Source organism: Seriola dumerili, unplaced genomic scaffold (genome assembly GCF_002260705.1).
Source record: "Seriola dumerili isolate Sdu_G_001 unplaced genomic scaffold, Sdu_1.0 BDQW01001195.1, whole genome shotgun sequence".
NCBI lineage: Eukaryota > Metazoa > Chordata > Actinopteri > Carangiformes > Carangidae > Seriola > Seriola dumerili.
The window spans coordinates 556,092-573,212 of NW_019175450.1; the positions used below are offsets into that span (position 1 = coordinate 556,092).

At 40.6% G+C, this 17,121-nt stretch overlaps 1 protein-coding gene across 1 annotated transcript in view; it reads left to right on the plus strand.

Annotated features, from left to right (window-relative positions):
* The window catches only part of LOC111238140 (syntaxin-1A-like), a 61,209-nt gene that overhangs the window by 4,842 nt on the left and 39,246 nt on the right, over positions 1 to 17,121 (plus strand). The window contains exons 2-3 of the mRNA XM_022767541.1: positions 8,090 to 8,167; positions 15,431 to 15,530. Coding sequence (XP_022623262.1) covers positions 8,090 to 8,167; positions 15,431 to 15,530 — 178 coding nt within the window. The remainder of the gene's footprint in view (positions 1 to 8,089; positions 8,168 to 15,430; positions 15,531 to 17,121) is intronic.

A 17,121-nucleotide genomic window follows, 5' to 3' on the forward strand; every position in this document is an offset into this window, starting at 1 on the left:
CTGTTGAACTGAACACCGATCCGACAGGGTCAGAGGTTTTGTTTTTCCTCGTTCAAAGCTTCAAGCCTCTAAACTCTCAGATCTGTGGCTGCTCTCTTCTGACCCACAGTTGAGCCTTTATCCTTAAGCGTCCTTAAACTCAGGGTGGGGGGAATAAAGTAGCAGTAATTGTCATCGTCCTGTATTGTCACTATTAGCCATGAGAAAAGCGCACACATACACACTCGCAAACATATTATTATATCAACACATAGAGGCTGCATAATTGCATTAATGAGCCATGAAATGAGTGTGACCGATCTGGCATTTCACCAGGGACTTGTCTGTCTTTGCAAATGAGGTGACAGTTGCAATGATATCCAGTATCTGTTGGCTGCTAATATATATATATATAAATAAGTATATAATATATAGTATATATATATATATATATTTTTTTTTTTTTTTTTTAAACTTGTGAATGGACGATCCATTGAGCAGTACACAATCATCTAACTAGTAAATTGTGAAATAAGCACTCGTATTCATTATAGGTAGATTTCTTTAGATGGTGCCTACCTGTGAGAGCTGTACTACTGATTGGTTTTGTGGCGTCGTCTGCGTGGTAAAGTCTTGTCACTTGTTTGCTGCTCATAAAGAGTAGCAGCTCCTGAAGCTAATATAGATCCTAATAATACATAAACACGATTCTGTAATCAAACCTTCCCCATCTGTTGTGGGAGAATTGGCTTCAGGTCATCTTTGTCACTGTTGCTAAAATTGAATTTCTAATGAGCTGACCTCTTTCACATCATTTCATAATCAAAGGCAGCAGTGCAGTTCTGTAGCAGCACAGACGACACCTTTTATCACAGATTCTTGTTGGAGATTAAGACCTTCAAACATAGTTTACAGCCAAATAAATTGTGATTTACCTCACTATAGGCCCGAAGTGTTGCCAGTTTGAGGCTAACCAGCACTTTTAACTAACAAAAAACAAAACACATTATTCGGCGTCAGCTGTTCTGCAGAATGACATATATTCAGAGTTAAGTGTGTTAAGGACAATCATCTTCAACAGTTGCTTTCTCTGAAAAAAATTTTGCTCTGTCAACCACTTCTACAGTTATTCTAGAACGGAAACAAATAGTTGATTAATTGATTAGTCGGTAGACAGACTGTTAATCGGCAGCAACCTTCGTAACTGATTAATTGTTTAAGGCATTTTTAAAGCAAAAATGTGAAACATTTCCCAGTATCAGTTTCTCAAATGAGAGGATTTTCTGCTTTTTCTTTTTATTATGTCGTAGAAAACAGAATATCTTTGAGTACTGGACCGTTGGTCAGACAAAATAAGTGATTTGAATACATCACCTTTGGCTTTAAAACATTGTGATGGGCATTTTCTAACATTATAAAGACCAAAAGTTCAATCACTTGATTGTGAAAATACTCTGCAGATTATTCAATAATAAAATCATCTTAGTTTCAGCGCTAAAACATATATATTTCTAAATACTTTGTCTGTCTGCCTCTTTCCACCTTTTGTTTTCTGATGTTTTTGTTGCCTTTTCTCTTCCTGTCTTTTTCGTTTCCACTGCCATGATCCTTTTTCTACACGTCCTGCCATTCCTCTGTATGCCTCTCACCCTCTGTTACATTCCCCCCATATCTACCACGTAATTGTGTTAGTGGTGCATTGGTGCCGTCATGATCCTTCATGGTCAGCGGGTTACAGAGTGAGGCGCTATATATTCCACAGGGGTATAAGGGGAAGAGACTGGGGGTGGGAAAAGGCGTGAGTGGTGATAGCACATCTCTTTTCCCTGCCTGTGATCTGTCATTAAAGCTCAATTGAAGCTTTATGACATTTTCTCACCCACTCCTGCAATGCTGAACACTGGCTGACCACCCGCCGCTGCCTACATGCATGCCCAGGGCTGACAAGTTGTGTTTATGAACATCCACAACAGCATGTAATTTATATAATCATATCCATCGGCCAATTATGTGCTAATAAGCCAAATTGGAAGTAAGCATCCACTATTTAGTCTAAAATGTCAGTCATCTCATCCGAGTCCCTGTGGCAGAAAGAGTTATCTCTGCGAGAGCTGACAGCTGCAGACATTTGGAGTCTGGCCTGAAATTGATTATCATTGATTTGTGGAAAGACGTGTTATTATTACATTCTAACTCATTATTTAACCTTTCATAGCTTGGCAGTTTGTAAATTTGTATTTAGTCGTGTTTAAATGGAATCACTTTGATGATTACCCTGTAAAAGGTCAGAAAGATGTCACGGAGGAAGAGGGCGGAGACGGATGAAAGGCTGAGTGAGGAAAATGGAAAGAGGGATAAGATGAACTGAGGAGGAAGATGCTGTATGAGGAAGATCAAGATCAATTTTAAGCTATTTGTCATTCACATCTATATAAAGATATATATATATATATATATATATATAGTAGAATGGGATGTTTTTCTCAGGAGAAGGTAATATAAACAATATAAAAACATCTAAAGTGTGACTTTGTCGGATAAATGAATGCTGACGTGGTCTTGAGGAAGGATAGTGCGATGACATGACTAGGGAGAGAAAGACAAAGGTAACTGAGTCCGTGTTGTGTGGGCCTGCCGCTGTAAAGATTCTGTAGTTAAGCTGAAGTCTGGAGGGAGGAGAGAGAAGGAGGCGAGTGAATGACGGACAGGGAGAACGAGAAAGAAAAAGGAAGATGATTAAAGGGGGAGGACATTGAGGAGGATTGTTAGGCAAAGGAAATTGTTGCATATGCACACACGTTGACTCTTGGTGGCAGTGCCTCATCTCTTCTCCCACCCACATTCTTCTGCGTGAATCCGCTGAACCCTGCTCTCCACGGGCAAGGCTGATAAAACCATCTTGTTAACCTCGGCCAGATATGTTTTTCACTGGAATACAAAGCATCTGTGCTTGAGAAACTAGTTGTATGTTTATTTGAACAAAATCAAATAGAAAATCTCACATGAAAAGACGCCGGAAAATAACAGGTAAAATAACAAGGAAAGAATCATAGCTACAACAGATGTGCTGATGGAGCCAAAACTGCAAGGAAACCGATCATGTGGCCCCGTAAAGAGTAACAATTAAGTCTTTAATTACCTTCAGTGGAAGGGAATTGGCAGTTAGCAATGAAGAATTCTTGTGCTTTATCAGCATGATATTAGCAGGAGTGCATTAATCAGCTCATGCACATGGAGAAAATCCGTGACATCTTTTTCCATCTGAAAAGCATCGGCTGAAATTCAAGTTAATGCCCCGAATCAAAGATGTAGACTTGTTGATTTTTTTTCGAGGACGGTTCCTGGTCATTGTCAGTGAAGAGACAGGAGAATAATGTTAAAGGAAGTGAATGAGTTTTACATTTGGCTGGTGCTCTTTTGGCTCGATCTGTCACTTCCTTTGTCGTCTCGTCACCCGCACTGCTCTCTGGTTGTGTAATTATCCTGTCTCGATAGCCCTACACCACTTCCTCCTCTGCCATCAGCTGGTCATTCTTTTGTCATCTTTCTCTGACAACAAAAATATGAGCGAAGATTCAATCCTTGCAGAGTTAAATAATAATTTCTGCGGTCACAGAAATATTATAATTCATACTCTTGACTTTTGCGTTTATTGTTCTGGTGATCTATATATTCAGTTGAACCCCTGTATTCCCAAGAAGACTGAGTATGACTCTGCATGCTTAAAATGTTAAGTGAAAATTAATTTTCCAGTGTGATTCCCGCATGCTGTAGATCTCTTGGTGTGTAGGTGGAGAATGTCCTGAGGGCTTTAGCAGGGGAGCAGGTGAAGGCATGTCCATGTCTATTATTATAAGTGGGGTTGTGCGTATGTGTACTGTTGTATGTCTATCTTTGGGAGGACCACTTTGAGTCTTAAATAGTGAGGACATTTTTGACATTGACTGGCTTGAATTGGTTTTCCAAAAGAAAAAAAAGAATTGTTTTCTCTTTTATGCCTATAGTTGTATCACAACATACAGACAGATATAGAGAAAGTCTTCTAACCTTAGAAAGACTATAGTATTAGGTTTCAACCAATACCACAGTCACGTTACATGGGATGAAAAAGATTCCCTTGAAAGTTCCTTCACGTCATCTGAAAATTCTATACGAAGACAATTTGCACTGACAATAAACTGTAGCTCCTTCTCTCTCTCTACTTCTGTATTATTAAGTTGGATATATCAGAGCTTTCAGAAATATGAGAGTTTCTGTGTATTTAAATTACTTTGCTGACACGAACACCATTTACAAGTCAGAGACTGGAAATAATGGTAATTACTAGAAACATGAACGCTACATAAAGCAAGGGTTAGGGGCTCAAAGAATACAGCGGAAGAATAAACCTGTGTGTGTCTGTCTGTGTGTGCACATCTGTGTGTCTGTGTGTGTGTCTGTGTGTGCACATGTGTGTGTGTGAACCTCTGACCGAAGTCTGAAACATCACTTGTCCTCTCAGATTTATATGTGAGCAACAAGTGGAGCAAAAAAAAGTCAGTTTTTATTGTTTGTGTCTTTGTATTTGTCTACTTTAGGAAGCATGAATAAAAAATCGTGTGTGTGTGTGTGTGTGTGTGTGTGTGTGTAAGTAAGAGGGAGCGAGCACATATCCATAATGAATGTTATGTGGCTATATAATGACAATAAATCTGGTTACGCTCTCAGTATTCCTCAGTGCAGCTGACACAGATTTTTATGAGTCATTTCTAATGGGACTGCAGGAAGCTGCTGGAATTGACTGTAATACAAAGATGCGGGAAACAGGTCTGCTTTAATATGGAAACACAAAAGGACAATAAAGTACTGCCCACATGGGTTTCCATCTGTACTTGAACTATCTCTCACTGCTCTTCTCTCCTGTATTCTGAGATAAAAGTGTGAACAGCGTCTGAATGCATAAGACTTGGTACTATACTTTATTCCCTCCCTCTGCATTTAACCTGACTGCCTATACGTCAACTCTCACACTGTGTGTCCTGTTAGTGCACATCTTATTACAGTTCCACAGCTTTCAATGACTGTTGTGTTTCCCTGCTTCTTCTCCTCTTTCCGTGCGGACATCACTAGATGTCTGGTTTATCTCTTGCTCCCTCACTCTTGGACTATATTTCCTCCTCCTCCTGTTTACACTGGTTGCACAGGCTCTGCCTTTTGTCTTTATGGAGCGACTCCCTGCTGGCGTGGTGCCCAGAACAACTCTCTAATCTAATGAACAGCATAATCAGGCCACTACTCCTGCTGGGGTGTTTCATTCGAGTGTTGGCCCCAGAGGCAGAGTGCATGGGGTAATGGGGGCCAGCTTGTATAGGCCTTATTCTCTCTGTGTATTTACTGTCTGTTACATATTATCAGTGTGTCAGCTGTAGTGTGCATGTGTGTTTGTGTGTCTGAGCATCTGCTGTGTGTGGACAGCTAAGTCCAACACTGCAGGCTGAGTCAAGAGTGCAGCACTAAAGGCCTCTCCCAGCAGCTCAGTGGCTCAGCAGGAGCTTCAGATCTGGGTGTGAGTTGGAGGTTTTCGGGTGCACCGCTCAGTCTTCTCCCCTCCTGACCACTCAAAGTAAAACCAGACCAAGGCCCTCCTCTCTCTGCAGGAGATACAGCATCTCTCTGTAGAGTCTGAACACACTACGGGTGCTATGGGGACTTATTCTGATTCCCTGCTTGTCTTCCTCCTCCTCCTCCTCCACTGCCTCCTACAGCAGCTGCCTCTTTTCTCTCTGCTTCTAATAGTCTGCATTTCCTCAAAGGCACCTCATTGCCACACCCACACCAAACTTTTATTTATTAATACTAGTTGTGTGACATCCATGCATCATATTTGGTATTATATCTGTCACGACAGTTGAGCACATTAAACACTTCATTGTTTTGGACAGAAAGGTTGTCTGTTGATTTTTAGTATTAATGAATATAAACCCTTTATATAGAGAGCATAAAACAATCAAGTTTTTGTCGGATTAAATATAGTTTGAGTGGGTTCACACAGTATTAGCGTGATCACAGTGGCTCTGCATTCCTCTCACTTAGATTTGTGCCAGTTGCCTCGCCATCTCTCTCTGAAGTCTGTCCTCCCCCTCTGTGTCGGCACATCACATGCTAACACTCCACAGAATGACTTTGTGTCTGAGAAAACATGAACATGCATGCATTAGCTTGTATTCATAATTGTTTTGGTAAACACCAGACACAAATTAATGCAGTTTAATGTTATTCACAGGCTCCACTCGACAAAAGTAATTCGTGGAACATTAAAATCAAAGAAGGAAGTTCATTTTGGGATTGTTATTTTTAGATTTTGGTCAGTTTTCCATACCAAAAAAACAAGACTTCCTTTGGTGAGACTTGGTTGTTTTCAGATGTTTAGAAGATAGTTTATCTCTTTGCTCTCCTATAGAAAAAGCTTTTGTAAAGGTCACGGTGATGTGTTTCATGTTTGGGAAACCAGGTGTTTTCACTTGTCATAGGAAAAGCACAGGTGTTACTAATAACATCAGTGATGGCTCTGCTCAAAATTGACAGTGAGCCAGCATGCAGCTAAATCGTATTCAGCCATCATTAAGTTTATTAGTTTTGTTCATCGTATCATATAAACAAATCGCATTTACTATTCAGTATTCCTCGCTTTGCTGCTGCTGTGTGTTTGTGTATGTGTGTTTGTGTTTGTGTGTGTGTTTGCTGAGTCGACTATACACTAAGACACTTAAGAATAAAAACAACATTCACACTCGGCACAGAGCCTCAGCACAACACAGATGTACCTATTAATGTGCAGTAATGGTACCAGCACAGACATAGATATCACTTACCTGCTGATCGACCTCTCACTTGTCTGGAGCCTTCATGGAAAACAGTTGAAGTGGAATCAGCAGCAGTAACAATGACAATGGAAAAGTTTCCCCTGCTTCCTGCTTCCTGGTGCCATAATGCATTGCATGCACATAAGTGTCGAAGTGTCTTGCCATCTCTGCCCGGCCGACTGCCCGCACACATGAGTGGCATGAAAATCTTAATACGACTCTTGGTGGTTTTTAAATATTAATTGGACCTTATTGTTACGAGACTTGTTATAAAATGTGGGGATGTTCAGGAAATTGTCTTTACAGCTGTTCCCTTTCTAAAGGCAGTGTGTAGCAAAAGGTCTGTCTGAGCCTGACCTGTAATTTTGACTGTGGCCGCTATACTGATACACAACCCAACGCTATTCCTGTGAACCATAGGGGGCACTACATGGACATCCTCTCCATGTAGAGTTGGGAAGGCAGAGGGTGGCTTGAGGTTTGAGCTGCCTGTTGTTGAGAGGGAGAAACGTCGTACACAAAATCATAATTTTGATATAAATAGCTGGGAAAGTCCCTCACATGTACATAAGATCGTTTAAGGAATTATTTCGGCCAGAATAGGATGAAAACTACATTCCATCTCCAGAGTGCTGATAAGCAAATGGAGCTCATGGGCTGCTAATGGGGAATTGAATTAGTTTGACAGTGGATAGATGGATGAGATGAAACCACATGAGATCCCTGCTAATGTAGAGTAATGGCTAATATGTGATTAGAAATGAGCACATATTTCTGAATGAATCATTAGATGCTGAAAACTTTGCAACTTTTTAACTTTATAGGATGAGCCAGTTGAACTATAAAGTTTAATTCTTGGATGTTGGCAGCTTTCCCCTCTCATCAAACAGGCTTTAAAGGCCTATTTAGTCATTTTTATGACCATGTAGAAATGTTGAACCACTCCTTCAAGCTGAAATGTTAACATGGCTCTCTCTACATGCTGGTGTATGTGTGTACATGTAGGCTACTGTGTGTGTGTGTGTGTGTGTGTGTGTGTGCAGTGAGATTAGTGTAAAAGTCAAGGTTTTCTCTGCCTCTAGGTCCTAATTCAATAATAAATTGCTAATCACTCGACCTGTGGGTTTAATTACAAGTGCCGTTAAGTGCTCCTTGTTTCTAATCAGTTGATGGGTGATGAGGTGCGAAGAGTGTTAATGCTGTTTCATTTAACCTTGAACTATGTTGAAATGTTCATATAACTCCTAAATGTATGTGTGTTTGTCCAGGGGAAGGAGACGACTGAAGAGGAGGATGAAGTCGCTGTTGGGATGGACAAAGGCTTCATGGACGAATTCTTTGAACAGGTTTGTTTATCTCACAGTGGTTCTCTGTCAACTCACTATTATTCCCATTCACACATTAACAGCTTCATAGTACGCTAATAACGTGCCATCTTCAATAAAAGTCCAGGTCATTTGCTACACTACAGTCTGCCCGGGTATCATTCCTCTCCCGACATTGAATCCAATCGTGTTGGTTTTTCAGAGCACTGCAATCAATCTCATGCCATTTCTCTTCCCTGGGGAGCATTGATATGATTTATAGCTATTGATATTGTTGCTGGTGTGGCATGGATCATTATGTATTTTTATTTCATTTCAAAACGACTTTATTGATTCAACAACACAACGATGTTCTCCTCGTCCAGCTCTGAATAACTGCATCAGTGAATTCACTTATTTCTCTCCAGTCTCTCCTCTTGAGCATGACAGATACTCTATATGCACCAAGACTGTGTAAAACTGCATCTATACATGCATTCGGAAGTGTATTTTCCTGTACATGCTGTGCACTTGTGCCAGGAGCACAAACTGAACATCCTCATGGTTTGCAGATGTGAGGGGGGGGGGCGGCATTTCAATGTAGCGGCAGTTGTCATCTCCTCCCCAGAGAGACCTGCTGTGAATCATCAGTCATGTGGGGCCAGGCTGACTTTACTCTGTGACATCTTTCTCTGTGAGTAAAGTGGCCTCTGTGATGCCTTCTTAATGGGCCTGCTACATACATCTCCCACAGCGAGTGGGTTAGAGGTAAAAAGCAGTTCAAATAAGAAGAGGGCTGGGGGAGACTTTACATCTTCTATATATATTTCATATTTATCATCATTTATCATGTCTCACCCTCTGTCACTGCTTTATTACTTATATTTAATGAGCCAATCCCTTGATTAAAAAAAACAAAAAAACAAAACAAACATCTGTGTACATCAGTGGCTAAATCATCTGTGACTGAGCTGCAGGTGCATCAATCAGAAACCTTGTATAGATCAAAGGGGACAGTCTCAGCAATCATGACGACATATGGAAAACACAGACAGACAACATCAGCAATAGGAAGCAGCCATCGCATATTTTAACTATCCAACACGCATATTATGGAACCACTATATATAGTATAGGGGTTTGCTCATTCATTTCGCTCAGTGCTGCTTTCATGCGGCCACAACCGCCGCCTGCCTCTCAGCGGTTCAACTACCTCCTCCTCCTCCTCCTCCTGCATTAGCATTTAGATTTCTCCATTCAGTGTGACTTCATGTAAGTTTCACTGTTGTGTATCTCACACTCTGCCTGGTGTTTGTGAGCTTAGAGACAAGTCTGTGTCACACTTGTGCAGATATATTTCGGAGCATCATGGTAGAGGAGCCACACCGCTAAACCAAAATGTGCCTTAGGTTTTGTAATACGGAATGAGTATCCTAACTGAACTGTCAAGCAATCTAATGTAACCCACCTTTATGGAAATGTTTTCAATGTTGCCTTATCCAATGATACATGTTCAAGTCAGTTAACCTAGTAAAGGTTGTGGTGGAAACCAGAAAAACACAATAGCCTAATGTCCCCATTAACATGTCCCCTCTCAGTTGGTTGTGCCTTGAAAGCCTCAGACCTGGAAGCATCCTTATGAGGTGCCCAAATTACCTGAACTGGCTCCTTTTAATGTTAAAGGAGCTGTGGCTAGACTCTGAGATATCTTCCTGAACCCAGAGTTAATTTTGTCGACAAAAACTATGATGACAAATACAGTATTTGTTGAAAACCTTTTACTTTACAACGAAAACAAGACTAAAACTAAACAAAAAGTAACATTTAAAAATGAGAACTATGATGACATGTATTGCATTTTTCATAAAAAAAAAAAAGATCATGTGAAAGACTGACATATGGACAAATTACTGAACTAATTACCGTTTGAATACTAAGACTTGTACAACAACCTGCAGGCATCTGCATAATCAGACAATGTAGCCTCTATCTGCCTAAAATATCTCTTGTTCGGAGGTTGATTTAGCCACTTGACCTATTGAACTGCCGTTAATAATAAGAAGCATCTTGTAATCAGTAATATTATGTCTCGGTCTGTTGGGTTATCTGACGTTAACAGTTCTTGGGAGAAAGATTTGTGGACTAAATTCATCTACACTCCACTGAAAATTAGACAAGAACAGCTGGGCCAAACTGTGAAAATGTGCAGGTAGCAGGTAGGCTATGGTAACATTATTAAGTGCGATGAATGTGACGTTGCTGTTATTTTCAATTTGCAGTCCATTTAAATCATCTTCTAGGTGATTGCTGAAGAATTGTCACCATTAATGTTCTCAAACCAAACCCAGACAATGAGCAGTATTTCAGTGAACAAGCGAGTGAAGCTGAAATATTTGCTGCTCTGTATTAGAGAACACAGGTAACTGTGGTAACGTGAGCAGGAGCAACATTAATGAGCAGTTCTGTTCAAACACTCCAAGTTTGGAAATGAGTCAGTCTGCCGTAGTCTGTTGTAGCAGTCTGCGTATTACTGCATAGCAGAAGGACACGGACATTGCATGTGAATAAGTAAATAGTGGTTTTTCCACTAACCTCACCGCAGACAAGAGGGACTCCTGTAACGATGATAACAATAAAGATCGCATCAGCTGTTGCCTCAAAATTAAGAATTCAAGGCAAAACTGGGACTAAACTTTGACATAAACTAGACTAAAATTTCTTGAGTAAAACGAAAAAAATCAAAACAAATACACATTTTCTTCAGAAGACTAAAAATAAAACTAAATCATGTGTCAAAATGAACAGTGAACCATTTAGCAGACCAGCCCTGCGATGCCACATCTCAGCTCCTCGTGTCCACAGTCTTATTCTCTCAGTCACGACCCAGAGCCTGTAACCACAGCTGAGGGTTGGAATGAAGACTGACCATCTTATCACGGCTCTGTAACCACCGTGGTCCCGAGATCATAGCATTGCATTAGTGCAGGCAGTAGAGCAGGCTTGTATTAGCTGATTGGCATCAGCTACTTCATTCATGCTTCACCATCAGTGACTTATTCATCAGCTCACTGGCCACCAGCTGACTAGTAATGTCCAATCTTATTTCACATAAGCATGTACGCAGTTTGCTCCACCACCCTGAGGTTTTGTTATTGTTCATATGACTAAGATTGAATGTTTATGTGTTTTATGATGGAGGATTCTTGTTGCTACTTGGGTTATTTTAGAACTCCATCAAAGAGCAGAGCTTTTTCTTGGTTTATGGTCTGTCAGAATTAGTTTGTTGGACGTGCTGTCCAATCATCTAACAAGCATTGCGGACAACAATCATTTTTTATAACTGTTTATTTCCTTGATGAAAGTGTCTCTGCCTGAGCAGTGGTCAGTACTCAATGCCATCTTTTGACCCCAAGAGACCCAAGCTCATCCACATGATACAGCCATTCTGGCATCACCTGGACTGAGCGGTCCACCATTTATCAGGAGAGAAGCATGTTGTCGATGGACGTTGCAGATCTTCATTTTCACTGTTGCACTGCATGTCAGAGGTCGAAGTCTGATTCCGATCCGTCCCATCTGCAAATAGAAGAGATGTTACCCAAGTATCACCAAACTGGAGACTCTACAGCCCGTGGCTGCGTCTCAATATCCTGTCCATTAATATCCAAAAAGAGGGAGTGAAAAAGTACACACAGGACTAAACATCCTCAATTTGACGTTTGACAGTCAATACAGAGGCGATACATGTTAGAACTTGAAAATCACACCTAAAACACTGTAATTATAGGATGTTTTAGCTCTGAGGGAACACTTCAACCTCTAGCCTTTTGTCTCACCTTTATCTCCTTTTATTTCTGTTCTTCCGCAGCTTCTCGCCTCTGACAGACTGCCTGTATCCATCGTAGATAATGAAGCGTCCCTTTTTTTTTCCCGCTGTCTGGAATTTCAGTCTGTTACATCTGTCTCAAGTGAGAAAGTGAAGAACGAGGGTTAGGGTTAGAGACCACCAGGTGATATCATGTGACAGAGCGAGATGTAGATAGTGAGGGGAGCAGATTAAGGGAGAAGAGGGATTGAAGGAGTAATCAGGCTCTAACCCTGAATGGATGTGTTAATAAGGCTTTCAGTGGTGATCTGGAGGGGTAGCCGACAGTGGAGAGACTGCTGCGGCCCTCTGTCCTTCACTCACACCATAAACATGAGCCTCAGAGAGTGGATATCGATTTTATAATGTGTTTGTGGCATTTGTGTGAACATCGGTGTCTGTTTCTGCTTTTCCTACATAATGTGTTAAAGTATCATGAACTACACTGTGTCTGGTATCAATCTGTCTGGTAGTACTTGCACATGTACTTCAGTCTATACCTGCCTTTACCTCATTATCCTTGTACTGCTTCTAGCAATGTTTTGTTTCTTTTTTTATTTTTACTGGAACTCGTTATAATAACCTTATTCAAGTATTTATGTGAACGTAGGGTGGTTTATGTGTAAAATTCATTCATGTAGCATGAATGTTGTTTTTACTTTTTGCCCTCGTTAAGCACCTTTTAATCTCTGATTTTGATAGGTGCTATCGAAATAAACTTCATTGTTATTTTTACCATTGTAATATGGCAATTAAAGGATAAGGCTGCATTTTATCAATAACAAGACATGAACTTTTCAGTCTGTCTCTCAGCCTGAAGCAGCTCACACGTCCGTGCCATAGATTTCCTTTGTCATCCAGAACCTTCCAGACCAAAAGTGGAAACCAAATCTTGGAAAAAGGAGGCAGCATGACCAATTCACTTAGTGATTACGTTCATTTTGCTTGTAGGTTACATTTGCTACCATTTTTGGACTTTTAACAGTTTAATTGGAGGTCATAGTTTCATGTAGTATGTTTTCCTTCCAAGATCTAATTTATATTAATATGTTTTGCCGTGTAAGTCCTTGAACCTGGATATATCTGTATGCATGATAAAAACTTTTACATTCTTTGTTATAAAAATTGTCATTGTAGTTTATTTCTCCTGGCTCATTATACTAGAAAAACAGTGTCAAGACAGAATCCGCACATTTGCCAAATTGATGAATTCTTCTGCAGTGTACCTGCTGTATCAGCGCTGACATGAAGTGCTACAGATGGTCGCTGTAATGAAGTCTGTACCTTCTGCTATGTCGTTTAACAGCAGCATGACATTTGACGTGGGCCGTTAATCTCCGCACTTTCAGTGTAAGAACGAATCTGTACCATACGTTGTCTGTTGACTTCACAGCTTTGATAGAAGCATCTGCTTGTGTCTGCATAATGTGATGCTTAGTTGAGGCTTCAGCCTTATGTGGTCATGAACTAAGCTGCATACTGACGATGTTTAAGTAACACAAGACTGACACCTGCTGTGTCTCTCAGACTGATTGATAGTTCTACAAACAGGACAAACGCTAGATAATTAAATCTAAGTTATTTTTGATGATGCTGGTAAAAGGTTTGTTTACATTCGTCTTCATCTTGTGCTAAATCAGAACTATATTTTGAGTTAAGATCAATTTAAAAATGCACCATTCAGATTTTTTTTGTTTATTTAACATCTTAAACTGCATGTAACTTGAAGTTGGTGGTAAACTGTTGATTATGAAAAATAAGAGTCATTTAAATAGCCTTTTTAAAAACCGTCATAAACTACTTTACAGACAGAAACCCAAATTAAACAAAAATTAAAAAAACACGTATGCCTTGAACAATTCATAAAGTCAATAAAAAAGATTTTTAACCTTATCTTTATGCATTTTTCACACTATAACATGCATATAAGCACCATTACATTTGTCAGTACTCTTCTTACATTGTGTAGCAAGGCTGATTTCATGCCCCCAAAATCCTTCACCTGATGATGCAAGAATGAAGTGAGCAAGAGCAAGACAGACTCACTGTGGCCTCAAGCTTCTAATCATTCAACCTGCCAGATACATTTTTCTTTATTTTACACCAGAATAATGACAAAGATGGAAAACTGCAAACTGGAAACTGTGACTGAATCACCAGCTGTGATCATGTGGATGGTTGACAGGACATTTGTTTATAGGACATTTGAAGGAGATACAGAGAAAACGTCATGTATACAAGCATGTCAAGTTCATAAAGAAAAAGTTCCTAAAATTGCCAAAATGATCCTGTAAGCATTTATGTTTATTTGGTTTTGCATGTGTGAGAGCTTCTCAGCAGTGTCTGATATTGGTTTTTCTCCCACACCAATAAAATTTGCCTGATGTTTTATGAGAGCTGAGAGACTCACCGTGACACATGGTCTCTAAACTGAGACAGCTTAAAGTGGTTTCATCTCCTGCTCACTTACCGTGTCTTTCTCTTCCTCCTCCCTGTATTTCTGGCTGACTCTCTTACTTTTTAACACTGTGATCTCTCCCCACCTGTCTGTTTTACATTTGTTTAACTCTGGACTCACCTCACTGTGATCCTGTAGTGCCTGGTCTCTTCCCAGTGGTCTTCCAGAGCCAATTAACTTGTTATTAAAAAATGGATCCAATCAGCAGCTAATTAAAGAGATAATGAGAGAATAATGACCCTGGGTGAGAGGAGGAAAGCTTGGGAATCTATGGATGGAGGAATAGAGGGAGAGCAGAGCTGTGAGAAGTGACAGAGGAATGGAGAAGTCAAACCAGTTGGGGGAATGACCATGGATGTGTCATAGGGAAAAATCAATGGAGAACAGGCTGGTCTGTATCGGAGCAGGTGTAGAGGAGGAGAGAGTGATCGGGGTAGATGACAGACTGAGATGAAAGTAGGGATTGATGAAGTCAAGCTGTGACCTGAGCCAGAGGCAGCACAGCTGGTGACGAGGCAGCAGGGATGAAGAGGGAGGAATGTCGTACCTGGATCTTGGGGGCAGATGGTGCTGGGAGGTGCAGAGTCCAAAGGAGGACATATGCATGTGATGCACTTCCAGGGCCAGATTTCTTTAATGCATTTAATCGTGTGGTTAAAAGAATAGTTCAACATTTTTGGGAAATACCTTTATTCGCCTTCTTGTAGAGAAGCTCCAGTCTGCAGCCGCTTAGCTTGACAGTCACTGCACATAGTGATTCAGAGCCTGTCTTTCCTGCCAGTTGTTGAGTTCACACATCACACACATACATAAAATAGTTCTTCATTGTTTGTAAAGTAGCAGATGAATGATTGAAAAACTTTTTTCATCTGTGTTCTTTCACATAAACCTGCTTCACTCAGCCTCTACTTTCTACTATGATAATAACAGATCAGCTTCTCTCTCTCTCTCTCTCTCTCTTTCTCTCTCGCTTTTTTTTTTTGTGGAAGAAATCCGGGGTTTTATCGAGTCTCTGGCAGAGAAAGTGGAAGAGGTGAAGAGGAAGCACAGCGCCATCCTCGCCTCACCTAACCCCGATGAGAGTAAGGATGTCTTTCTTTTCTGTTTCTTCTCGTTTCATTTTCTCAGGGTGAAATGTTCAACACAACCAGGCCCAGTGTTGTGTCAGTTCACACTTAAAAAGAACTGGTTCAAAGTTCAGTTCATACAGATGACAATGAACTAGTTCACGTTCATTTGTTCCATTTTTTTTTTTTTTTTTTTTTTTTTTTTAAATAAATAGGCCGATATTCTTTTTCAAAAGAACCTCCTTCTACCCATCTATCACCAGCCCCTATTCACCTATTCCCTATTCAACTACTACTACTGCTTAATCACAGTGATGTAAAACAGGAATATATAAAAATAAAACACTAAGCACATTGTGTGAATTGGAGACAGGTTGTGGTTTTCGGTTCCCTTGTCCCTACCTCTGCATTGCTGTTTTTTATCAATTCATTGCAATGGACTGAAACATCAGAGTTAGGAAACGGTAAATACAAAACCAACATTTTTAATCCATCTAAGGTGCCCAATCGTCACAGTTCTTCAGATGCAGTGGAAATGTGAACAGTGAATAAAAGTCACTCATTTATATGCCATTGAATGTACAACAGCAGGAAAAAGCCTGATGATAGTGGGAGATTCCACTCAACAAAAGGATGAAAAATGACTCCATCCCTTAAAAGAAACAGGAAATAAAGAAGTTTGTCAGAACAGCAAAAATCCAGCCTGTTAAAAAATTCAGGGGATCTTGAAAATGTTGAGAGCCTTCTCCTCCATCAATCAGTCCTCCCTCTCCTTTTGAGCTTTTTTGCTCTCCCCATGAAATCTCTTACATCCTTGTTTGTCCCTTTTTCTCCACTTTTCTGCTTCCTCTCCATTACTCTTTAGCCCTGTCTTTACCTCTTCACCTGCTGTTAGCACCGTCTGCCATATTTCTCAGTTTTGCTCTCTTTCCTTCACCCTTTTCAGTCAGTCTCCTTTTTGCTTTTGTTCAGTCTGTGCTGGATTCTGCAATCCATCTTTCTACACCCCCCCATCTGTGTTCTCTCACACCTCTTCCTCTCTCATTTATGTCAGGGCATTGATCTAGACCCCTGCTCTCACGAGGGGGATGTTATTCATACTAGTAACACCCCACCATCCCTTTTCCTCTCCCTGATTCCCTACCTCCCACCTCCCTGAAAAGGCATCGATCTGCTTGCAGCAGCAGGCATCAGACGAGCCCTTTAACTAGCTGAGGTGTGCAGATGACACACAGAGCGGAGCAGCAATGAGACAAGGTGCTGCATTTAAGATACAAATTCTTCCACAAGCTATCGCTATCTCCTTCATGACTGAAATCAATGCTCAGTGTGTGCGCGCGTCTCCTTGAAAAATGCACATCAGTCATCAGCTGATGTAGATGTCAGGGTCGTTCATTACACGGGGGTCAGTATGTTCTTTGCTGTTTGCCAGTGTTGCATTGTGGCCCTGACAGGAACTTTAATCTTCTGAATAGCCACATCCAGAAAACTGCTCTATCTCCTGAGCAATGTTTTATATTGTGTGTGTGTGTGTGTGTGTGTGTGTGTGAGTGAATGTGTGTGTGTGTGTCTGTGTGTGTGTGTGTGTGTGTGCAACTCTTTCTCC